Source organism: Rhopalosiphum padi, unplaced genomic scaffold (assembly GCF_020882245.1).
Source record: "Rhopalosiphum padi isolate XX-2018 unplaced genomic scaffold, ASM2088224v1 scaffold1, whole genome shotgun sequence".
NCBI classification, from domain to species: Eukaryota; Metazoa; Arthropoda; class Insecta; order Hemiptera; family Aphididae; genus Rhopalosiphum; species Rhopalosiphum padi.
Window position 1 is genome coordinate 9,345,982 of NW_026869996.1, and position 24,158 is coordinate 9,370,139.

The window sequence follows — 24,158 nt, forward strand, 5'->3', positions numbered from 1 at the left end:
TTTTCAATTTTCATTCGCGTTTCCTAGGTCACCTGGTGGTCCAACGACAAATTTATCACAGAAGTTAAAATGTTCTAAATGTAATTCTAAATCAGAATCAGTTTTTCATTTTTCCTAAAACTCGTTATTTCAAATTTTGGGTTTTCAAAAATCGTTCGACCTAAGTACGACGTTTAAAAATCCTTAATAACGGTTTTTCAAAAAATCATAAGCATACAACTTATGAAGCTGGTTATGGGGATCAATTTTATGACTAACGACTTTCGTCCTATCTCTCTCGGTTTTCCCGTAAAACACTTCGTAAACGAGAATTTTCATTTTTCGAAATTTTCAATTTTCATTCGCGTTTCCTAGGTCACCTGGTGGTCCAACGACAATTTATCACAGAAGTTAAAATGTTCTACATGTAATTCTAAATCAGAATCAGTTTTTGTTTTTTCCAAAAACTCGTTATTTCAAATTTTGGGTTTTCAAAAATCGTTCGACCTAAGTACGACATTTAAAAATCCTTAATAACGGTTTTTCGAAAAATCAAAAGCATACAACTTATGAAGCTGGTTATGGGGATCAATTTTATGTCTCACGACTGTCGTCATATCTCTCTCGGTTTTCCCGTAAAACATTTCGTAAACGAGAATTTTCATTTTTCGAAATTTTCAATTTTCATTCGCGTTTCCTAGGTCACCTGGTGGTCCAACGACAATTTATCACAGAAGTTAAAATGTTCTACATGTAATTCCAAACCAGAAACAGTTTTTCATTTTTCCAAAAACTCGTTATTTCAAATTTTGGGTTTTCAAAAATCGTTCGACCTAAGTACGACGTTTAAAAATCCTTAATAACAGTTTTTCGAAAAATCAAAAGCATACAACTTATGAAGCTGGTTATGGGGATCAATTTTATGTCTGACGACTGTCGTCCTATCTCTCTCGATTTTCCCGTAAAACACTTCGTAAACGAGAATTTTCATTTTTCGAAATTTTCAATTTTCATTCGCGTTTCCTAGGTCACCTGGTGGTCCAACGACAAATTTATCACAGAAGTTAAAATGTTCTAAATGTAATTCTAAATCAGAATCAGTTTTTCATTTTTCCTAAAACTCGTTATTTCAAATTTTGGGTTTTCAAAAATCGTTCGACCTAAGTACGACGTTTAAAAATCCTTAATAACAGTTTTTCGAAAAATCAAAAGCATACAACTTATGAAGCTGGTTATGGGGATCAATTTTATGTCTGACGACTGTCGTCCTATCTCTCTCAATTTTCCCGTAAAACACTTCGTAAACGAGAATTTTCATTTTTCGAAATTTTCAATTTTCATTCGCGTTTCCTAGGTCACCTGGTGGTCCAACGACAAATTTATCACAGAAGTTAAAATGTTCTACATGTAATTCTAAATCAGAATCAGTTTTTGTTTTTTCCAAAAATTGTTTATTTCAAATTTTGGGTTTTCAAAAATCGTTCGACCTAAGTACGACGTTTAAAAATCCTTAATAACGGTTTTTCGAAAAATCAAGAGCATACAACTTATGAAGCTGGTTATGGGGATCAATTTTATGTCTCACGACTGTCGTCCTATCTCTCTCGGTTTTCCCGTAAAACATTTCGTAAACGAGAATTTTCATTTTTCGAAATTTTCAATTTTCATTCGCGTTTCCTAGGTCACCTAGTGGTCCAACGACAATTTATCACAGAAGTTAAAATGTTCTACATGTAATTCCAAACCAGAAACAGTTTTTCATTTTTCCAAAAACTCGTTATTTCAAATTTTGGGTTTTCAAAAATCGTTCGACCTAAGTACGACGTTTAAAAATCCTTAATAACAGTTTTTCGAAAAATCAAAAGCATACAACTTATGAAGCTGGTTATGGGGATCAATTTTATGTCTGACGACTGTCGTCCTATCTCTCTCGATTTTCCCGTAAAACACTTCGTAAACGAGAATTTTCATTTTTCGAAATTTTCAATTTTCATTCGCGTTTCCTAGGTCACCTGGTGGTCCAACGACAAATTTATCACAGAAGTTAAAATGTTCTACATGTAATTTTAAATCAGAATCAGTTTTTGTTTTTTCCAAAAATTGTTTATTTCAAATTTTGGGTTTTCAAAAATCGTTCGACCTAAGTACGACGTTTAAAAATCCTTAATAACGGTTTTTCGAAAAATCAAAAGCATACAACTTATGAAGCTGGTTATGGGGATCAATTTTATGTCTCACGACTGTCGTCCTATCTCTCTCGGTTTTCCCGTAAAACATTTCGTAAACGAGAATTTTCATTTTTCGAAAATTTCAATTTTCATTCGCGTTTCCTAGGTCACCTGGTGGTCCAACGACAATTTATCACAGAAGTTAAAATGTTCTAAATGTAATTCTAAATCAGAATCAGTTTTTCATTTTTCCTAAAACTCGTTATTTCAAATTTTGGGTTTTCAAAAATCGTTCGACCTAAGTACGACGTTTAAAAATCCTTAATAACGGTTTTTCAAAAAATCATAAGCATACAACTTATGAAGCTGGTTATGGGGATCAATTTTATGACTAACGACTTTCGTCCTATCTCTCTCGGTTTTCCCGTAAAACACTTCGTAAACGAGAATTTTCATTTTTCGAAATTTTCAATTTTCATTCGCGTTTCCTAGGTCACCTGGTGGTCCAACGACAAATTTATCACAGAAGTTAAAATGTTCTACATGTAATTCTAAATCAGAATCAGTTTTTGTTTTTTCCAAAAATTGTTTATTTCAAATTTTGGGTTTTCAAAAATCGTTCGACCTAAGTACGACGTTTAAAAATCCTTAATAACGGTTTTTCGAAAAATCAAAAGCATACAACTTATGAAGCTGGTTATGGGGATCAATTTTATGTCTCACGACTGTCGTCCTATCTCTCTCGGTTTTCCCGTAAAACATTTCGTAAACGAGAATTTTCATTTTTCGAAATTTTCAATTTTCATTCGCGTTTCCTAGGTCACCTGGTGGTCCAACGACAATTTATCACAGAAGTTAAAATGTTCTACATGTAATTCCAAACCAGAAACAGTTTTTCATTTTTCCAAAAACTCGTTATTTCAAATTTTGGGTTTTCAAAAATCGTTCGACCTAAGTACGACGTTTAAAAATCCTTAATAACAGTTTTTTGAAAAATCAAAAGCATACAACTTATGAAGCTGGTTATGGGGATCAATTTTATGTCTGACGACTGTCGTCCTATCTCTCTCGATTTTCCCGTAAAACACTTCGTAAACGAGAATTTTCATTTTTCGAAATTTTCAATTTTCATTCGCGTTTCCTAGGTCACCTGGTGGTCCAACGACAAATTTATCACAGAAGTTAAAATGTTCTACATGTAATTCCAAACCAGAAACAGTTTTTCATTTTTCCAAAAACTCGTTATTTCAAATTTTGGGTTTTCAAAAATCGTTCGACCTAAGTACGACGTTTAAAAATCCTTAATAACGGTTTTTCGAAAAATCAAAAGCATACAACTTATGAAGCTGGTTATGGGGATCAATTTTATGTCTGACGACTGTCGTCCTATCTCTCTCGATTTTCCCGTAAAACACTTCGTAAACGAGAATTTTCATTTTTCGAAATTTTCAATTTTCATTCGCGTTTCCTAGGTCACCTGGTGGTCCAACGACAAATTTATCACAGAAGTTAAAATGTTCTACATGTAATTTTAAATCAGAATCAGTTTTTGTTTTTTCCAAAAATTGTTTATTTCAAATTTTGGGTTTTCAAAAATCGTTCGACCTAAGTACGACGTTTAAAAATCCTTAATAACGGTTTTTCGAAAAATCAAAAGCATACAACTTATGAAGCTGGTTATGGGGATCAATTTTATGTCTCACGACTGTCGTCCTATCTCTCTCGGTTTTCCCGTAAAACATTTCGTAAACGAGAATTTTCATTTTTCGAAAATTTCAATTTTCATTCGCGTTTCCTAGGTCACCTGGTGGTCCAACGACAATTTATCACAGAAGTTAAAATGTTCTACATGTAATTCCAAACCAGAAACAGTTTTTCATTTTTCCAAAAACTCGTTATTTCAAATTTTGGGTTTTCAAAAATCGTTCGACCTAAGTACGACGTTTAAAAATCCTTAATAACGGTTTTTCGAAAAATCAAAAGCATACAACTTATGAAGCTGGTTATGGGGATCAATTTTATGTCTGACGACTGTCGTCCTATCTCTCTCGATTTTCCCGTAAAACACTTCGTAAACGAGAATTTTCATTTTTCGAAATTTTCAATTTTCATTCGCGTTTCCTAGGTCACCTGGTGGTCCAACGACAAATTTATCACAGAAGTTAAAATGTTCTAAATGTAATTCTAAATCAGAATCAGTTTTTCATTTTTCCTAAAACTCGTTATTTCAAATTTTGGGTTTTCAAAAATCGTTCGACCTAAGTACGACGTTTAAAAATCCTTAATAACAGTTTTTCGAAAAATCAAAAGCATACAACTTATGAAGCTGGTTATGGGGATCAATTTTATGTCTGACGACTGTCGTCCTATCTCTCTCAATTTTCCCGTAAAACACTTCGTAAACGAGAATTTTCATTTTTCGAAATTTTCAATTTTCATTCGCGTTTCCTAGGTCACCTGGTGGTCCAACGACAAATTTATCACAGAAGTTAAAATGTTCTACATGTAATTCTAAATCAGAATCAGTTTTTGTTTTTTCCAAAAATTGTTTATTTCAAATTTTGGGTTTTCAAAAATCGTTCGACCTAAGTACGACGTTTAAAAATCCTTAATAACGGTTTTTCGAAAAATCAAGAGCATACAACTTATGAAGCTGGTTATGGGGATCAATTTTATGTCTCACGACTGTCGTCCTATCTCTCTCGGTTTTCCCGTAAAACATTTCGTAAACGAGAATTTTCATTTTTCGAAATTTTCAATTTTCATTCGCGTTTCCTAGGTCACCTAGTGGTCCAACGACAATTTATCACAGAAGTTAAAATGTTCTACATGTAATTCCAAACCAGAAACAGTTTTTCATTTTTCCAAAAACTCGTTATTTCAAATTTTGGGTTTTCAAAAATCGTTCGACCTAAGTACGACGTTTAAAAATCCTTAATAACAGTTTTTCGAAAAATCAAAAGCATACAACTTATGAAGCTGGTTATGGGGATCAATTTTATGTCTGACGACTGTCGTCCTATCTCTCTCGATTTTCCCGTAAAACACTTCGTAAACGAGAATTTTCATTTTTCGAAATTTTCAATTTTCATTCGCGTTTCCTAGGTCACCTGGTGGTCCAACGACAAATTTATCACAGAAGTTAAAATGTTCTACATGTAATTTTAAATCAGAATCAGTTTTTGTTTTTTCCAAAAATTGTTTATTTCAAATTTTGGGTTTTCAAAAATCGTTCGACCTAAGTACGACGTTTAAAAATCCTTAATAACGGTTTTTCGAAAAATCAAAAGCATACAACTTATGAAGCTGGTTATGGGGATCAATTTTATGTCTCACGACTGTCGTCCTATCTCTCTCGGTTTTCCCGTAAAACATTTCGTAAACGAGAATTTTCATTTTTCGAAAATTTCAATTTTCATTCGCGTTTCCTAGGTCACCTGGTGGTCCAACGACAATTTATCACAGAAGTTAAAATGTTCTAAATGTAATTCTAAATCAGAATCAGTTTTTCATTTTTCCTAAAACTCGTTATTTCAAATTTTGGGTTTTCAAAAATCGTTCGACCTAAGTACGACGTTTAAAAATCCTTAATAACGGTTTTTCAAAAAATCATAAGCATACAACTTATGAAGCTGGTTATGGGGATCAATTTTATGACTAACGACTTTCGTCCTATCTCTCTCGGTTTTCCCGTAAAACACTTCGTAAACGAGAATTTTCATTTTTCGAAATTTTCAATTTTCATTCGCGTTTCCTAGGTCACCTGGTGGTCCAACGACAAATTTATCACAGAAGTTAAAATGTTCTACATGTAATTCTAAATCAGAATCAGTTTTTGTTTTTTCCAAAAATTGTTTATTTCAAATTTTGGGTTTTCAAAAATCGTTCGACCTAAGTACGACGTTTAAAAATCCTTAATAACGGTTTTTCGAAAAATCAAAAGCATACAACTTATGAAGCTGGTTATGGGGATCAATTTTATGTCTCACGACTGTCGTCCTATCTCTCTCGGTTTTCCCGTAAAACATTTCGTAAACGAGAATTTTCATTTTTCGAAATTTTCAATTTTCATTCGCGTTTCCTAGGTCACCTGGTGGTCCAACGACAATTTATCACAGAAGTTAAAATGTTCTACATGTAATTCCAAACCAGAAACAGTTTTTCATTTTTCCAAAAACTCGTTATTTCAAATTTTGGGTTTTCAAAAATCGTTCGACCTAAGTACGACGTTTAAAAATCCTTAATAACAGTTTTTTGAAAAATCAAAAGCATACAACTTATGAAGCTGGTTATGGGGATCAATTTTATGTCTGACGACTGTCGTCCTATCTCTCTCGATTTTCCCGTAAAACACTTCGTAAACGAGAATTTTCATTTTTCGAAATTTTCAATTTTCATTCGCGTTTCCTAGGTCACCTGGTGGTCCAACGACAAATTTATCACAGAAGTTAAAATGTTCTACATGTAATTCCAAACCAGAAACAGTTTTTCATTTTTCCAAAAACTCGTTATTTCAAATTTTGGGTTTTCAAAAATCGTTCGACCTAAGTACGACGTTTAAAAATCCTTAATAACGGTTTTTCGAAAAATCAAAAGCATACAACTTATGAAGCTGGTTATGGGGATCAATTTTATGTCTGACGACTGTCGTCCTATCTCTCTCGATTTTCCCGTAAAACACTTCGTAAACGAGAATTTTCATTTTTCGAAATTTTCAATTTTCATTCGCGTTTCCTAGGTCACCTGGTGGTCCAACGACAAATTTATCACAGAAGTTAAAATGTTCTACATGTAATTTTAAATCAGAATCAGTTTTTGTTTTTTCCAAAAATTGTTTATTTCAAATTTTGGGTTTTCAAAAATCGTTCGACCTAAGTACGACGTTTAAAAATCCTTAATAACGGTTTTTCGAAAAATCAAAAGCATACAACTTATGAAGCTGGTTATGGGGATCAATTTTATGTCTCACGACTGTCGTCCTATCTCTCTCGGTTTTCCCGTAAAACATTTCGTAAACGAGAATTTTCATTTTTCGAAAATTTCAATTTTCATTCGCGTTTCCTAGGTCACCTGGTGGTCCAACGACAATTTATCACAGAAGTTAAAATGTTCTACATGTAATTCCAAACCAGAAACAGTTTTTCATTTTTCCAAAAACTCGTTATTTCAAATTTTGGGTTTTCAAAAATCGTTCGACCTAAGTACGACGTTTAAAAATCCTTAATAACGGTTTTTCGAAAAATCAAAAGCATACAACTTATGAAGCTGGTTATGGGGATCAATTTTATGTCTGACGACTGTCGTCCTATCTCTCTCAATTTTCCCGTAAAACACTTCGTAAACGAGAATTTTCATTTTTCGAAATTTTCAATTTTCATTCGCGTTTCCTAGGTCACCTGGTGGTCCAACGACAAATTTATCACAGAAGTTAAAATGTTCTACATGTAATTCTAAATCAGAATCAGTTTTTGTTTTTTCCAAAAATTGTTTATTTCAAATTTTGGGTTTTCAAAAATCGTTCGACCTAAGTACGACGTTTAAAAATCCTTAATAACGGTTTTTCGAAAAATCAAGAGCATACAACTTATGAAGCTGGTTATGGGGATCAATTTTATGTCTCACGACTGTCGTCCTATCTCTCTCGGTTTTCCCGTAAAACATTTCGTAAACGAGAATTTTCATTTTTCGAAATTTTCAATTTTCATTCGCGTTTCCTAGGTCACCTAGTGGTCCAACGACAATTTATCACAGAAGTTAAAATGTTCTACATGTAATTCCAAACCAGAAACAGTTTTTCATTTTTCCAAAAACTCGTTATTTCAAATTTTGGGTTTTCAAAAATCGTTCGACCTAAGTACGACGTTTAAAAATCCTTAATAACAGTTTTTCGAAAAATCAAAAGCATACAACTTATGAAGCTGGTTATGGGGATCAATTTTATGTCTGACGACTGTCGTCCTATCTCTCTCGATTTTCCCGTAAAACACATCGTAAACGAGAATTTTCATTTTTCGAAATTTTCAATTTTCATTCGCGTTTCCTAGGTCACCTGGTGGTCCAACGACAAATTTATCACAGAAGTTAAAATGTTCTACATGTAATTCTAAATCAGAATCAGTTTTTGTTTTTTCCAAAAATTGTTTATTTCAAATTTTGGGTTTTCAAAAATCGTTCGACCTAAGTACGACGTTTAAAAATCCTTAATAACGGTTTTTCGAAAAATCAAAAGCATACAACTTATGAAGCTGGTTATGGGGATCAATTTTATGTCTCACGACTGTCGTCCTATCTCTCTCGGTTTTCCCGTAAAACATTTCGTAAACGAGAATTTTCATTTTTCGAAAATTTCAATTTTCATTCGCGTTTCCTAGGTCACCTGCCCACATAACAAAAAGTGATTTTAAAATCATTTTAGAAATATTTTTCAGAAAATAATGAATATTTATAAAACATCGTTTAATGATCAACATATATTTTAAAAATAATTAGAAAATATTTTTTGGCCGAAAAAAATAGTCTTCAAAATATTTTTATTTCGTTTTCAAAATATTTTTTAAAATATTTTTAAAATATTTGCATAATTAAATTTTTAAAATATATTGTTAACGATATTTTCAAAATATATGATAATATTTTATAATCATTTTAAAGATAACTTCAAAATATTTATTAATTAGTAATTACTTAAACATTTATTGATTAAAATGTATGAATTAACCCTTTGTTATGGTGCATTATACTATATTATATAGTTCAAATACTAACTAATATTAGAATTATCATTATAAAACCCAATAAACTTATCTATACTATTGTATAATAGTACTGTAAATTAGATAATATTAAAAATAATATTTTGAATAAGAATAATAATAAACAATATTAGAATTAAAATAAACTTTTAATTGTATATTATAAGTAATTTACAATTTTCTTTTAGTAACTATACTGATGACAATTCTCTTATTGTTAGCTTATAAAATAAAACATTTAAAATTATGAATAATAACAATTAAAAAGAGTGATGTTTTTGTTGTTTCTTCTCTTCTCTGAATTTTGCATTTGCCATGAAAAACTTCATTGGCTTTAATATTTCTTGATCAGTGCAATTCCGATGTTTATGTACAATTCTTACAGTTTCTAAAATATTAAGTATATTTTGTTTTATTAATTATGTAGGCAGTATAATATAATTATGACACCTGCAGTGTTCTATTTGAATTTAATATCAGAATCTGAATGGTTCAATTTCATCATAGCAGCAAATTTTTATATTTATAAACAGTATTTAGTATATAAGTTATAATAATTATATAGTTTAAAAAAAAAAAATTACCAAATATGATAGAACAGGAATGTAAAGTAGCAAAGACCATTTTTTGTTTTTGTCCTGCATACGAAAATTTTGATAACAAATTATTATGAAATAACTTGGACATTATTTGTCGCGTCATATCTGAAACACTTTCACGTTCTAGTCTACTCAAGTAATGTATCTGGAAAATAATAAAAAAAAAATTACAATTTTTTAGTAAAATTTTTATTAAATGTATGTAAAATTATTGAAGATAAATTATTAAACCCACCACTTTCTGACGAAATTCTATGTCACCTAATTTTTCTTCAAACATATTCAGCTCATCAATATTTGTCATTGGGAATTTATAAATACTTTCATTGACAAAATAATTAACTTCTTTTGAGAAAGATTTATTTTGATTTGTATGAATATCACTCAACATATTTTCAATCCTATCAATTTTTATCATACAATTTTTCATATCATACTTGATGTTTGTAATAGAACGAGTCAAATTTATTAAAGTACTTTTTAAACCTGAAAAATTATTAATAATATTCAATTTTATATACATTTCACAAATTAGTTACATTATGATTTTGAATAATATGCAAATTATTTAATTATTTTGTTACCATCAATAGCTAAGACTTCGTTAGTATTAAGACTACAAGACATGGGTGACGTGTTAAAATCAACTTGAGTAGTAGCAACATCATCAATATTATGATCATTTATGCGCCAGTTTCCTGTAGGGGACTTAAGCAAATCTGTATTTATGTTTTCTGAAAGTAATAATAGTGAAGTACATAATTAATTCAAGGAAACTTTTTTTGATTTATACAAACAGAGATTAAAAATAAATTTATTGATGTATATATATTTTTTAATAATATAACTAATGTATAATTTTAATTTTATGTAAATGTAATAATGTAAGTTTGATTTTACCAAAATGTTTTGGAGACTGACTGACACGGCGATTACTATTACAGTTCCCATTTATGTTTTGTGACATTGAATCAAAATTTAGCTTTCTTCTTGAAAACTTAGTGGAACTTGAATTATTAATATCAATCACTTTCCATTTTCCTGATGATGGTGAGTTTAATTTAATAATATTTGAGCTTGGTCCTAAAATATAATGATAATAAAAATATAAATAACTTCATTCATATGTAGTTAGCAAACACAACAGTCTGTCTAGTTATGTGTATTCATTGAAGTATAATACTTTAATTACCATCAAGAGATAACTTTCGAGAAGGAGATCGATAAATATTGTTTTTTGACATGTTTTGTTGCTTATCACTCATTTTTACTTCAAAATGTTTTATTGGAGACTTCTTAATACCTAATAAAATTAAGTAAAGTTAATTAAATGAGTAATACTGTAATTAAATAACAAATAATAATCATAATTTGTTTATCTTACATGAATTCATAATTGGAAGACCAAATGTACGGTCAGTATCAGAGTCATCATAATCTGAATTGTCTAAAAAAAAATTATAAATATAACATTATATTATAATAACCATGTTTAATTTAATTTTTATTGTTTACCTGTATCAGCAATTAATTTGGGAGGACTAGATAGTTTTGGCGGTTGTATATGTGCGGAAAGATTTTTTCTTTTTTTTTTTAAATGAAAACTATTATCATCATCATCAAGTATTTTGCATCGAAATTTTCTAGTTTCTTTATTTTCATTTTCTGATAAATCCGAAGTAAAAGTTGCTTTACTACATTTTATTTTGGCATCTTTTAAACTTGCTGAAACCGTTTTAAAGCAATATATTATAATTAAGTATTAACTAACTATAAATAAAAATATACCTAATATTAATTAGACATTTTTATTGCAAATTAACTACTATATACACTTGAAAATTTACTTACCAATATCTTTTGCTAAAATACGAACATCATACCAATTAAAATCTGATGTATTAGGGTTTGTTTTTTTTTCAATCTGTTTTTTTGGATCTAAATTTCTATGTGGCCAAGCACAAGTAATTCCATCTTTTGACAGCCAATGAGATGGTACAACTTCAACTGCATTTTCTTTTTTGAATATTACTATATGATAAGTCATACTTAAGTTGAATGTACAAAATAAAACTGTAAACATAAAATTAAACTAATTTAGGTTAAGTACAAAAAAATATATTAAACTAAGTACCTTCGAAAATTTTTTTTTTATAAGTTTAATCATCATTAATTGAATGTATAATAGGCAAAGCTATTGTTTCATTACATTTTTCCAATAACATAACCTTTTTTTTAAAATTTTTCATTGGAATCCAACATAGTTCATTAGATAAATTATCAATAATATAAATATTAAAAGTATCTGAGCTTAGTGGTTCTTCATAAAATGGTTTTTTAGATTGGAATATTTTCCCAATAAAAACTACTTCATTGGTATCTTTGGTATGAGCTATGTTTAAGACTTTCATAATATTATTATCTATAGTTAATATAAATTGATCAGCTATACATGTTGTTTTAATTTTTGTATTAAGTAAATGGACAATTTTAAATTGTGGTGCTATTAAATCATTTAACATAGGTCCATTTGTGTGTTCATTTTTAAAAATAATTTCTGTATTAGTATTTTTAGGAGTATTTACATTTTTTTGTTCATAGAATCTTTTAATTATTTGTTGTAGTGGTTTATCGTGTTTTTTTATAATTTTTTTGAGGGACTTCATATAATTTTCAAAAGGAAACGCACTTATGTTGTCGATAGGGCCAAAATTGGTATAGTCATCAGAGATATGTAAAAGCCCATGAACATTATGCGAAATAAAATGTCTGCCATAGAGATTTTCAAAATTTTGAACAAAATATTTGAGTAAATTTCTAGCAAAATGTATGTACTTTTTTTTCATATTATCACTTAATAATATGGTCATAGCTATGTTAAGTGCCATGAAATGCATATAACAGTTGCTGTTTATGCTGTCTTTGAAAACGACCTGTCCAGTATACAAAAGGATTTGACGCAGTTCTGTGGCCTTAAATCTTGGTAATTCATTTAAGGCCCTGGGTTTTCGGGAAAAATCACAAGGGACACTCTTTTTAAATGATACCAATTGGTCTGATATTATTTTTACAACAGAACTAGGTATACGAACGTTCAATGGTCCTTTGTTCATCCATAATTGGATTAATTTTTTCATAATACCTATGCAAACAAGATGCATGTAATCTAACGCAAATGCATCAACAATATTTACACCAGGTAAATCTGATAAAATTGAGATTGTATTCCCAACATGATGTTCTTCATATTTCATACTGATGTAGTCGTCATGTGTGCGTTTTTTTTCACTACTTGCTGTGTATGGAAAACATGATCTATTTTTCAAATACTCGCCTTCTTCTATGCACCGGGTGCACGAATCATAACCACTGTGACCCTTGACTTTTAGCACAAACGACTTAGCCGGGGCGTCTAGAGAAAATCCATCGATTAAAACTTTAAAAATCACTCCATTAATATTAACTCCATTTGTCAATAACTCTTTAGCTTCTACACAAAATTGTTTTAAATATAAATTAGAATCTTCAGGCTTTTCATGGCCCCAGTATATACCAATTGGAAACACAGAATTCTTGAATGAGCGTATATACCCCAAAATGGGCCATAATTGACTTGCACTACTTTTTGAGATTGGCAAGCCATCAATGCCAATAACTATTTTGATAACATCTATATTATTTGTTGAAATAAATTTAAAATGTTCCAAAATAGCTGATTTCAAACCAAAATGGTAATATAAACCAGGATTTATTGTAGTTAAGCACTGTGTCTCGTTCATTTTTCTGGTATCTAAAATACTACGTGAATCTTTAGGAAGTTGTGATAATGTTGACACATTTTTCAAAATAACCAATAATCCATCCAAAGCATTATGATTTATGTTAAAATTTACTGCCCACTGACACAAATTACGCTTGAATAAATCACATTCATTAATAGTTTCAATTGGTTCATTAAATGCAGCATTATTCTCAGGAAACTATTAAAATAAAAGTTTAAAGATAATAAAATAGTAGGTAAAATACCTAAAAGTAGGATGGAGTTATTGTCACCTGGCACCTATATAGCCAGTTTATAACTTTTATTTAATTTGTATTTACCTTTAGTAAGATTTGTTATTAGTGTAATTTTGTAATGTAATAAGCCAGATAATAAGCGATATATAACCAGTGTCAATTATTATTTAGGTATATATTTTTGTTTAAAAACTCCATCCTAAATAAACTATGATTATAATATGATTCATATACATTACAAAATGTTGTTCCAGGACTGAAACAATTTTCTTCAATATTTTGTTTATAACTATTACATATTGGAGTACTGATGTTTTCTTCATAGTATTTGTTATGCAGATTATTAGTAATAAAATCATCATTCACATTCACTTCTTTACAATAAGTATGTTGTCTTTTCTTTTGCAATTTTGAAAAGTTAAGATCAAACTGCATAGATTCTAGCTCTTCCTTAACTCTTCTCCTTTTTGTTCTTTCACTTGTCATGATTTTAACAAAATTTTCAATTCTATGTGTCAACAAACCATAATCAAATAAGATAGGTGCATATGCACCTAAAGAAAATTTTCAAATATTGTTCAAGTACCTACATTGCTCATCGCATAGTTAAAAATTTTTAACAAGTATTTTCACAAAAGCTCAAAAAATAATTTGTTTTCAAACATTGACAAAATTAGCCATTACCTATATTATTTGTATTATTATTTTATTACATTTAAAATTTAAATTAATTATGTTATGAAACAGTTTCTAAATGTTTTATCCATCAATAATTTTTTTTATAATATTATGGGTAGCTAATCATATTATTCAGCTATCAACATACAATATTATTATATTAACATCTTATTTAAAGCTTTAGAATTTTAGATAGATAAGTAATTTATAAGTTCGAACTTATACTTAACTTATACTTATATAATGCATCCAGTAGTTCAAATAAAATAACTTAAATATTTGAAGTAGGTAATCATTCTAAATAATTGATTTAATAAGTTTAACATTATACCTTCCTACCAATAAAATATTATATTGTACTATGTTAAATTTGGTATGTATTTATTTTTATTTATTCTTCAAGAAGAAAATGTCGCCCATTAAACATAATATTATGTTCATGTGGAGGTTCATTAGTTCACAATTTTTAAAACAAATTCTTATAGGTAAACTATAAGTATAAAAAGTTATTTGAAGTTGGTATACAATAAAGAAAAGCAATCGTTATAAGTAAATTGATTTGTTAATACAATTAAAAAATTACTATACATTTTTAATAATAACTAATATAAAATATTGATGTAAATAATCTTTCTTTTTCTATATTTCTATATTAGGTACAATACATAAAATTGAGCAGTTAAATAGTAGGTTTACTATATAGAAACCATGAAACTAAACTCTTCAATAATTACTATAAAATCATCATATCCAATATAATATTCTAATTAATTAATTTAAGAATAGTAATGGAATAATCCTATATGTTTGATAGGATATCATATGTCTATTATTTTATCTCGTAGCAATTAGTGTAATTTATTTTAGAACAATTTTAAAAGAATTATTTTATTACCTAGCTATGTCCAATGTCTTACATTACTTATAAATTGTATATTTTTAGATCAATATAATACAAGTAATAGTACCTATATGTGAATTGTGTTTTAATGTTTTGTGCATGGTTGGCAGATACTTTGATTAGGTATAATATTAGATATTTGTCTAGTACTCTAGTATATATTATATATACAGTTAATTTCAGTTATTATACCTATACAGTTCAGTTTTAAAAGTAAGATTATTTTTGATAATGTAAAGTATAAAGGTACAAGTTTTGTAAAATAAGTATTAATTGTCTATACTTATAATATTAAAAGGGGTCACACAAAAATTATTATGTTGCATATTATGTTATTCCTAATTAGGAATTATTATTATTATTATTATTATTATAAATTAATTTATACATTATTATTATTAATTATTAATTATTACAATTTCATTCGAAAAAGTTCAATAGTAAATTTAATATTTTAAAACATTAAAACCCTATTAATTTACGGTCACATGAACACCAGTAGTCATACAAGTATACAATGTATTATAGGTACCTATACAATTTGAGAATTACACAAATGACTGCCGGCGGTCACACGGCAGTCAATGTTATACCTATCTAATAAAATGAACAAGTTATAACTTACCTTATTTATTGTGGTCTTGAGTTTACTGTTTAGGTATTTATTAGTAAAAGAAACAGAAAAAAACAGCACGGCAATCGAGATAGTTTGCACATACGTCACGACAAAAATACAAAATGAACACCGATAACACAGAGTATAAAATAATATTATGCCAATAACTAAACCATGTTATTATATTATTTATAGAACAAAATGTCGTATAATATTATTATTATTATTATGATCAGTATTTCCGTGGCCGAAAATCATAACACAGGCACACGGCTATAAAGATGAAACTGATGAAAGAACGTTTCGTAACGTTTCGCACCACAGATGTAATTATAATCTCTTTAAAATGTCTCATATGTTTGCTAGCGTCGTTTGATTATTTTGATTTTTCTTCTGGCTATTATTGTGATTACATTAGTACGTTACTAATTGAATGGTGTATTTGGTCTAAAAATACATCTATTATTTCAATTTTTCCGAAATGTAAAGACTGAAAGACTGAATACCATTGATTATAAAATGGACTATTCTATAATCAATGATAATACTAATATATATATAATATACTGAATATTATCGTCTAATAAATTTACCACCCGGCACCCGCCATACCCGCATATATTGTCTCTATTTAGTCTATCTTACTATAATCATTGATTAAATATATAATATATATTTAATCAATGCTATAATGTACATCATAACAAATTTTTAGGGTTAAAGGAAATATATGACTAATTGTAGTCAAATGAGTGCATATTTATAATATAAAATAATAATAAAACAGAGCGCCATTGGTCGATGTCGACGCGTATATAGTGATAGTCGACCAGGCAGAAATTCGTTGTAGCGATACCGTAACGGCACGGCAAAATATGTGCTGTGGCAATAAACATTATGTTAAACACCGCTTCGTTTCTACCGCCCTTCAATGCAAGATTAATATAATATAAGAATCTTTTCTTTTATACCCTCTTTTGTTATCTAAATTGAATGAATATGAATCTATAAATTATAAGTATTAATATTAAATTTTAAGACTGACTATAATAGATATGATTATATTGTAACATAAATATTATATCAAGATATAAATATTATGTTATTGCTATATATAGACCGGCGATTTTCAACCAGCTGTGGTACACTAAGAAAATCTTCCTTCATAAAAAAAATTATATTATTAATAATTATATTCACAATAAATTAATATATTTTATATAGACTATTATTATATAATTGTATTTTTAATTAATAATTATTAAAAAACCAACTCATAAAAATATAAAGAAACCATCATGAACTTAATTTCATATATTATAAAAAAGCTATAAGTACTCGTTATTATTTGTTGATTAATTAAATATATTTCTAATTATTTCTGTTAACTTCTCCGGGGCAAATAACGTCGATAATCATAGGCGTAATTATGTGGTGGCTTTGGGCCCGGGGGCTTAGCCCTCCTTCTCAAATTGATCTGTATAGCCTCCTAGTTTTTTTTATCATATTTTAGTTAAAAATATTATTTATCAGAGTTTGTGCTGCTGATACAATTTTAGCCCCCCCATAAATATGTTTCTATAGTTGCGCCCATGTCAATAATATTAATATTAATATTCAAATTATGACTTATTATTATTATGTACATACATATGAGGTAAAAATGAATCTAGGACGCCCCCTCCATATAATATAAGATAATTTCCCTCCAGACAAAAAAATAAAAGTAAAAATATTAAACAATAATATACAATGCAATCAATTTAAATGTTTAAATATTAAATTGATTAAACATGTATAATATACATATATATACTATATACATATATAATTTTTAATTTTAGGTGGTTGATACGATATATAATATATTATATATATTTCATTATTGTCACGGGCAATAATATTATTAAAACGTATATTTTATGATTATCTTAAAATATTTTCAAGAAATGTGTTTGAAATATTTTGTAAATCATTTAGAAATAATATTATATGCAGTATATGTTTAACACATTTTCAAAATATATCCAGGGAAATATTTTCTTTATGATGATTAAAATATATTTTAAAAATGCAATCATCATCCAAAATGCTATGTGGGTGGTGGTCCAACGACAATTTATCACAGAAGTTAAAATGTTCTACATGTAATTCCAAACCAGAAACAGTTTTTCATTTTTCCAAAAACTCGTTATTTCAAATTTTGGGTTTTCAAAAATCGTTCGACCTAAGTACGACGTTTAAAAATCCTTAATAACGGTTTTTCGAAAAATCAAAAGCATACAACTTATGAAGCTGGTTATGGGGATCAATTTTATGTCTGACGACTGTCGTCCTATCTCTCTCGATTTTGCCGTAAAACACTTCGTAAACGAGAATTTTCATTTTTCGAAATTTTCAATTTTCATTCGCGTTTCCTAGGTCACCTGGTGGTCCAACGACAAATTTATCACAGAAGTTAAAATGTTCTACATGTAATTCCAAACCAGAAACAGTTTTTCATTTTTCCAAAAACTCGTTATTTCAAATTTTGGGTTTTCAAAAATCGTTCGACCTAAGTACGACGTTTAAAAATCCTTAATAACAGTTTTTCGAAAAATCAAAAGCATACAACTTATGAAGCTGGTTATGGGGATCAATTTTATGTCTGACGACTGTCGTCCTATCTCTCTCGATTTTCCCGTAAAACACTTCGTAAACGAGAATTTTCATTTTTCGAAATTTTCAATTTTCATTCGCGTTTCCTAGGTCACCTGGTGGTCCAACGACAAATTTATCACAGAAGTTAAAATGTTCTACATGTAATTTTAAATCAGAATCAGTTTTTGTTTTTTCCAAAAATTGTTTATTTCAAATTTTGGGTTTTCAAAAATCGTTCGACCTAAGTACGACGTTTAAAAATCCTTAATAACGGTTTTTCGAAAAATCAAAAGCATACAACTTATGAAGCTGGTTATGGGGATCAATTTTATGTCTCACGACTGTCGTCCTATCTCTCTCGGTTTTCCCGTAAAACATTTCGTAAACGAGAATTTTCATTTTTCGAAATTTTCAATTTTCATTCGCGTTTCCTAGGTCACCTGGTGGTCCAACGACAATTTATCACAGAAGTTAAAATGTTCTACATGTAATTCTAAATCAGAATCAGTTTTTGTTTTTTCCAAAAATTGTTTATTTCAAATTTTGGGTTTTCAAAAATCGTTCGACCTAAGTACGACGTTTAAAAATCCTTAATAACGGTTTTTCGAAAAATCAAAAGCATACAACTTATGAAGCTGGTTATGGGGATCAATTTTATGTCTGACGACTGTCGTCCTATCTCTCTCGATTTTCCCGTAAAACACTTCGTAAACGAGAATTTTCATTTTTCGAAATTTTCAATTTTCATTCGCGTTTCCTAGGTCACCTGGTGGTCCAACGACAAATTTATCACAGAAGTTAAAATGTTCTACATGTAATTCTAAATCAGAATCAGTTTTTGTTTTTTCCAAAAATTGTTTATTTCAAATTTTGGGTTTTCAAAAATCGTTCGACCTAAGTACGACGTTTAAAAATCCTTAATAACGGTTTTTCGAAAAATCAAGAGCATACAACTTATGAAGCTGGTTATGGGGATCAATTTTATGTCTCACGACTGTCGTCCTATCTCTCTCGGTTTTCCCGTAAAACATTTCGTAAACGAGAATTTTCATTTTTCGAAATTTTCAATTTTCATTCGCGTTTCCTAGGTCACCTAGTGGTCCAACGACAATTTATCACAGAAGTTAAAATGTTCTACATGTAATTCCAAACCAGAAACAGTTTTTCATTTTTCCAAAAACTCGTTATTTCAAATTTTGGGTTTTCAAAAATCGTTCGACCTAAGTACGACGTTTAAAAATCCTTAATAACAGTTTTTCGAAAAATCAAAAGCATACAACTTATGAAGCTGGTTATGGGGATCAATTTTATGTCTGACGACTGTCGTCCTATCTCTCTCGATTTTCCCGTAAAACACTTCGTAAACGAGAATTTTCATTTTTCGAAATTTTCAATTTTCATTCGCGTTTCCTAGGTCACCTGGTGGTCCAACGACAAATTTATCACAGAAGTTAAAATGTTCTACATGTAATTCTAAATCAGAATCAGTTTTTGTTTTTTCCAAAAATTGTTTATTTCAAATTTTGGGTTTTCAAAAATCGTTCGACCTAAGTACGACGTTTAAAAATCCTTAATAACGGTTTTTCGAAAAATCAAAAGCATACAACTTATGAATCTGGTTATGGGGATCAATTTTATGTCTCACGACTGTCGTCCTATCTCTCTCGGTTTTCCCGTAAAACATTTCGTAAACGAGAATTTTCATTTTTCGAAAATTTCAATTTTCATTCGCGTTTCCTAGGTCACCTGGTGGTCCAACGACAATTTATCACAGAAGATAAAATGTTCTACATGTAATTCCAAACCAGAAACAGTTTTTCATTTTTCCAAAAACTCGTTATTTCAAATTTTGGGTTTTCAAAAATCGTTCGACCTAAGTACGACGTTTAAAAATCCTTAATAACGGTTTTTCGAAAAATCAAAAGCATACAACTTATGAAGCTGGTTATGGGGATCAATTTTATGTCTGACGACTGTCGTCCTATCTCTCTCGATTTTGCCGTAAAACACTTCGTAAACGAGAATTTTCTTTTTTCGAAATTTTCAATTTTCATTCGCGTTTCCTAGGTCACCTGGTGGTCCAACGACAAATTTATCACAGAAGTTAAAATGTTCTACATGTAATTCTAAATCAGAATCAGTTTTTGTTTTTTCCAAAAATTGTTTATTTCAAATTTTGGGTTTTCAAAAATCGTTCGACCTAAGTACGACGTTTAAAAATCCTTAATAACGGTTTTTCGAAAAATCAAAAGCATACAACTTATGAAGCTGGTTATGGGGATCAATTTTATGTCTCACGACTGTCGTCCTATCTCTCTCGGTTTTCCCGTAAAACATTTCGTAAACGAGAATTTTCATTTTTCGAAATTTTCAATTTTCATTCGCGTTTCCTAGGTCACCTGGTGGTCCAACGACAATTTATCACAGAAGTTAAAATGTTCTACATGTAATTCCAAACCAGAAACAGTTTTTCATTTTTCCAAAAACTCGTTATTTCAAATTTTGGGTTTTCAAAAATCGTTCGACCTAAGTACGACGTTTAAAAATCCTTAATAACAGTTTTTCGAAAAATCAAAAGCATACAACTTATGAAGCTGGTTATGGGGATCAATTTTATGTCTGACGACTGTCGTCCTATCTCTCTCGATTTTCCCGTAAAACACTTCGTAAACGAGAATTTTCATTTTTCGAAATTTTCAATTTTCATTCGCGTTTCCTAGGTCACCTGGTGGTCCAACGACAAATTTATCACAGAAGTTAAAATGTTCTACATGTAATTCTAAATCAGAATCAGTTTTTGTTTTTTCCAAAAATTGTTTATTTCAAATTTTGGGTTTTCAAAAATCGTTCGACCTAAGTACGACGTTTAAAAATCCTTAATAACGGTTTTTCGAAAAATCAAAAGCATACAACTTATGAAGCTGGTTATGGGGATCAATTTTATGTCTCACGACTGTCGTCCTATCTCTCTCGGTTTTCCCGTAAAACATTTCGTAAACGAGAATTTTCATTTTTCGAAAATTTCAATTTTCATTCGCGTTTCCTAGGTCACCTGGTGGTCCAACGACAATTTATCACAGAAGTTAAAATGTTCTACATGTAATTCCAAACCAGAAACAGTTTTTCATTTTTCCAAAAACTCGTTATTTCAAATTTTGGGTTTTCAAAAATCGTTCGACCTAAGTACGACGTTTAAAAATCCTTAATAACGGTTTTTCGAAAAATCAAAAGCATACAACTTATGAAGCTGGTTATGGGGATCAATTTTATGTCTGACGACTGTCGTCCTATCTCTCTCGATTTTCCCGTAAAACACTTCGTAAACGAGAATTTTCATTTTTCGAAATTTTCAATTTTCATTCGCGTTTCCTAGGTCACCTGGTGGTCCAACGACAAATTTATCACAGAAGTTAAAATGTTCTACATGTAATTCTAAATCAGAATCAGTTTTTGTTTTTTCCAAAAATTGTTTATTTCAAATTTTGGGTTTTCAAAAATCGTTCGACCTAAGTACGACGTTTAAAAATCCTTAATAACGGTTTTTCGTAAAATCAAAAGCATACAACTTATGAAGCTGGTTATGGGGATCAATTTTATGTCTCACGACTGTTGTCCTATCTCTCTCGGTTTTCCCGTAAAACATTTCGTAAACGAGAATTTTCATTTTTCGAAAATTTCAATTTTCATTCGCGGTTTCCTAGGTCACCTGGTGGTCCAACGACAATTTATCACAGAAGTTAAAATGTTCTACATGTAATTCCAAACCAGAAACAGTTTTTCATTTTTCCAAAAACTCGTTATTTCAAATTTTGGGTTTTCAAAAATCGTTCGACCTAAGTACGACGTTTAAAAATCCTTAATAACGGTTTTTCGAAAAATCAAAAGCATACAACTTATGAAGCTGGTTATGGGGATCAATTTTATGTCTGACGACTGTCGTCCTATCTCTCTCGATTTTGCCGTAAAACACTTCGTAAACGAGAATTTTCATTTTTCGAAATTTTCAATTTTCATTCGCGTTTCCTAGGTCACCTGGTGGTCCAACGACAAATTTATCACAGAAGTTAAAATGTTCTACATGTAATTCTAAATCAGAATCAGTTTTTGTTTTTTCCAAAAATTGTTTATTTCAAATTTTGGGTTTTCAAAAATCGTTCGACCTAAGTACGACGTTTAAAAATCCTTAATAACGGTTTTTCGAAAAATCAAAAGCATACAACTTATGAAGCTGGTTATGGGGATCAATTTTATGTCTCACGACTGTCGTCCTATCTCTCTCGGTTTTCCCGTAAAACATTTCGTAAACGAGAATTTTCATTTTTCGAAATTTTCAATTTTCATTCGCGTTTCCTAGGTCACCTGGTGGTCCAACGACAATTTATCACAGAAGTTAAAATGTTCTACATGTAATTCCAAACCAGAAACAGTTTTTCATTTTTCAAAAAACTCGTTATTTCAAATTTTGGGTTTTCAAAAATCGTTCGACCTAAGTACGACGTTTAAAAATCCTTAATAACGGTTTTTCGAAAAATCAAAAGCATACAACTTATGAAGCTGGTTATGGGGATCAGTTTTATGTCTGACGACTGTCGTCCTATCTCTCTCGGTTTTCCCGTAAAACATTTCGTAAACGAGAATTTTCATTTTTCGAAATTTTCAATTTTCATTCGCGTTTCCTAGGTCACCTGGTGGTCCAACGACAATTTATCACAGAAGTTAAAATGTTCTACATGTAATTCTAAATCAGAATCAGTTTTTGTTTTTTCCAAAAATTGTTTATTTCAAATTTTGGGTTTTCAAAAATCGTTCGACCTAAGTACGACGTTTAAAAATCCTTAATAACGGTTTTTCGAAAAATCAAAAGCATACAACTTATGAAGCTGGTTATGGGGATCAATTTTATGTCTGACGACTGTCGTCCTATCTCTCTCGATTTTCCCGTAAAACACTTCGTAAACGAGAATTTTCATTTTTCGAAATTTTCAATTTTCATTCGCGTTTCCTAGGTCACCTGGTGGTCCAACGACAAATTTATCACAGAAGTTAAAATGTTCTACATGTAATTCTAAATCAGAATCAGTTTTTGTTTTTTCCAAAAATTGTTTATTTCAAATTTTGGGTTTTCAAAAATCGTTCGACCTAAGTACGACGTTTAAAAATCCTTAATAACGGTTTTTCGAAAAATCAAGAGCATACAACTTATGAAGCTGGTTATGGGGATCAATTTTATGTCTCACTCGGTTTTCCGTAAAACATTTCGTAAACGAGAATTTTCATTTTTCGAAATTTTCAATTTTCATTCGCGTTTCCTAGGTCACCTAGTGGTCCAACGACAATTTATCACAGAAGTTAAAATGTTCTACATGTAATTCCAAACCAGAAACAGTTTTTCATTTTTCCAAAAACTCGTTATTTCAAATTTTGGGTTTTCAAAAATCGTTCGACCTAAGTACGACGTTTAAAAATCCTTAATAACAGTTTTTCGAAAAATCAAAAGCATACAACTTATGAAGCTGGTTATGGGGATCAATTTTATGTCTGACGACTGTCGTCCTATCTCTCTCGATTTTCCCGTAAAACACTTCGTAAACGAGAATTTTCATTTTTCGAAATTTTCAATTTTCATTTCGCGTTTCCTAGGTCACCTGGTGGGTCCAACGACAAATTTATCACAGAAGTTAAAATGTTCTACATGTAATTCTAAATCAGAATCAGTTTTTGTTTTTTCCAAAAATTGTTTTATTTCAAATTTTGGGTTTTCAAAAATCGTTTCGACCTAAGTACGACGTTTTAAAAATCCTTAATAAC

General features: G+C 29.8%; 1 protein-coding gene and 1 long non-coding RNA gene across 3 annotated transcripts in view; both read right to left on the reverse strand.

Moving 5' to 3' along the window:
* LOC132931369 (uncharacterized) overlaps nucleotides 1–24,158 on the reverse strand; it is a 164,298-nt gene that overhangs the window by 74,758 nt on the left and 65,382 nt on the right. The gene's annotated exons all lie outside the window — the stretch shown is intronic.
* Nucleotides 9,030–16,117, reverse strand: LOC132931389 (uncharacterized). Of its 2 annotated transcripts, XM_060997406.1 has the most exons (10): nucleotides 15,720–16,117; nucleotides 11,350–11,571; nucleotides 11,014–11,223; nucleotides 10,883–10,945; nucleotides 10,691–10,801; nucleotides 10,399–10,581; nucleotides 10,083–10,232; nucleotides 9,734–9,984; nucleotides 9,484–9,643; nucleotides 9,030–9,287 (listed from the first exon to the last, which is right to left on the reverse strand). In XM_060997406.1, exons 2-10 carry the CDS (start codon nucleotides 11,543–11,545, stop codon nucleotides 9,160–9,162), a joined length of 1,452 nt encoding a protein of 483 aa, XP_060853389.1. In that variant the 5' UTR covers nucleotides 11,546–11,571; nucleotides 15,720–16,117; the 3' UTR covers nucleotides 9,030–9,159. The 2 variants fall into 2 exon arrangements, with proteins under 2 accessions (XP_060853389.1, XP_060853388.1); XM_060997405.1 differs by lacking the exons at nucleotides 9,030–9,287; nucleotides 9,484–9,643; nucleotides 9,734–9,984; ... (4 more) ...; nucleotides 11,014–11,223; nucleotides 15,720–16,117 and adding exons at nucleotides 11,633–13,478; nucleotides 13,750–15,379 and having other exon boundaries at nucleotides 11,457–11,571.

Coding starts and splice junctions, on each gene's coding strand:
- LOC132931389 (XM_060997405.1), bottom strand. CDS start 14,001: ATGACAAGTGAAAGAACAAAAAGGAGAAGAGTTAAGGAAGAGCTAGAA. Junction 13,479..13,749: donor CTGGAACAACATTTTGTAAT/GTATATGAATCA, acceptor TTATTTTAATAG/TTTCCTGAGAATAATGCTGC.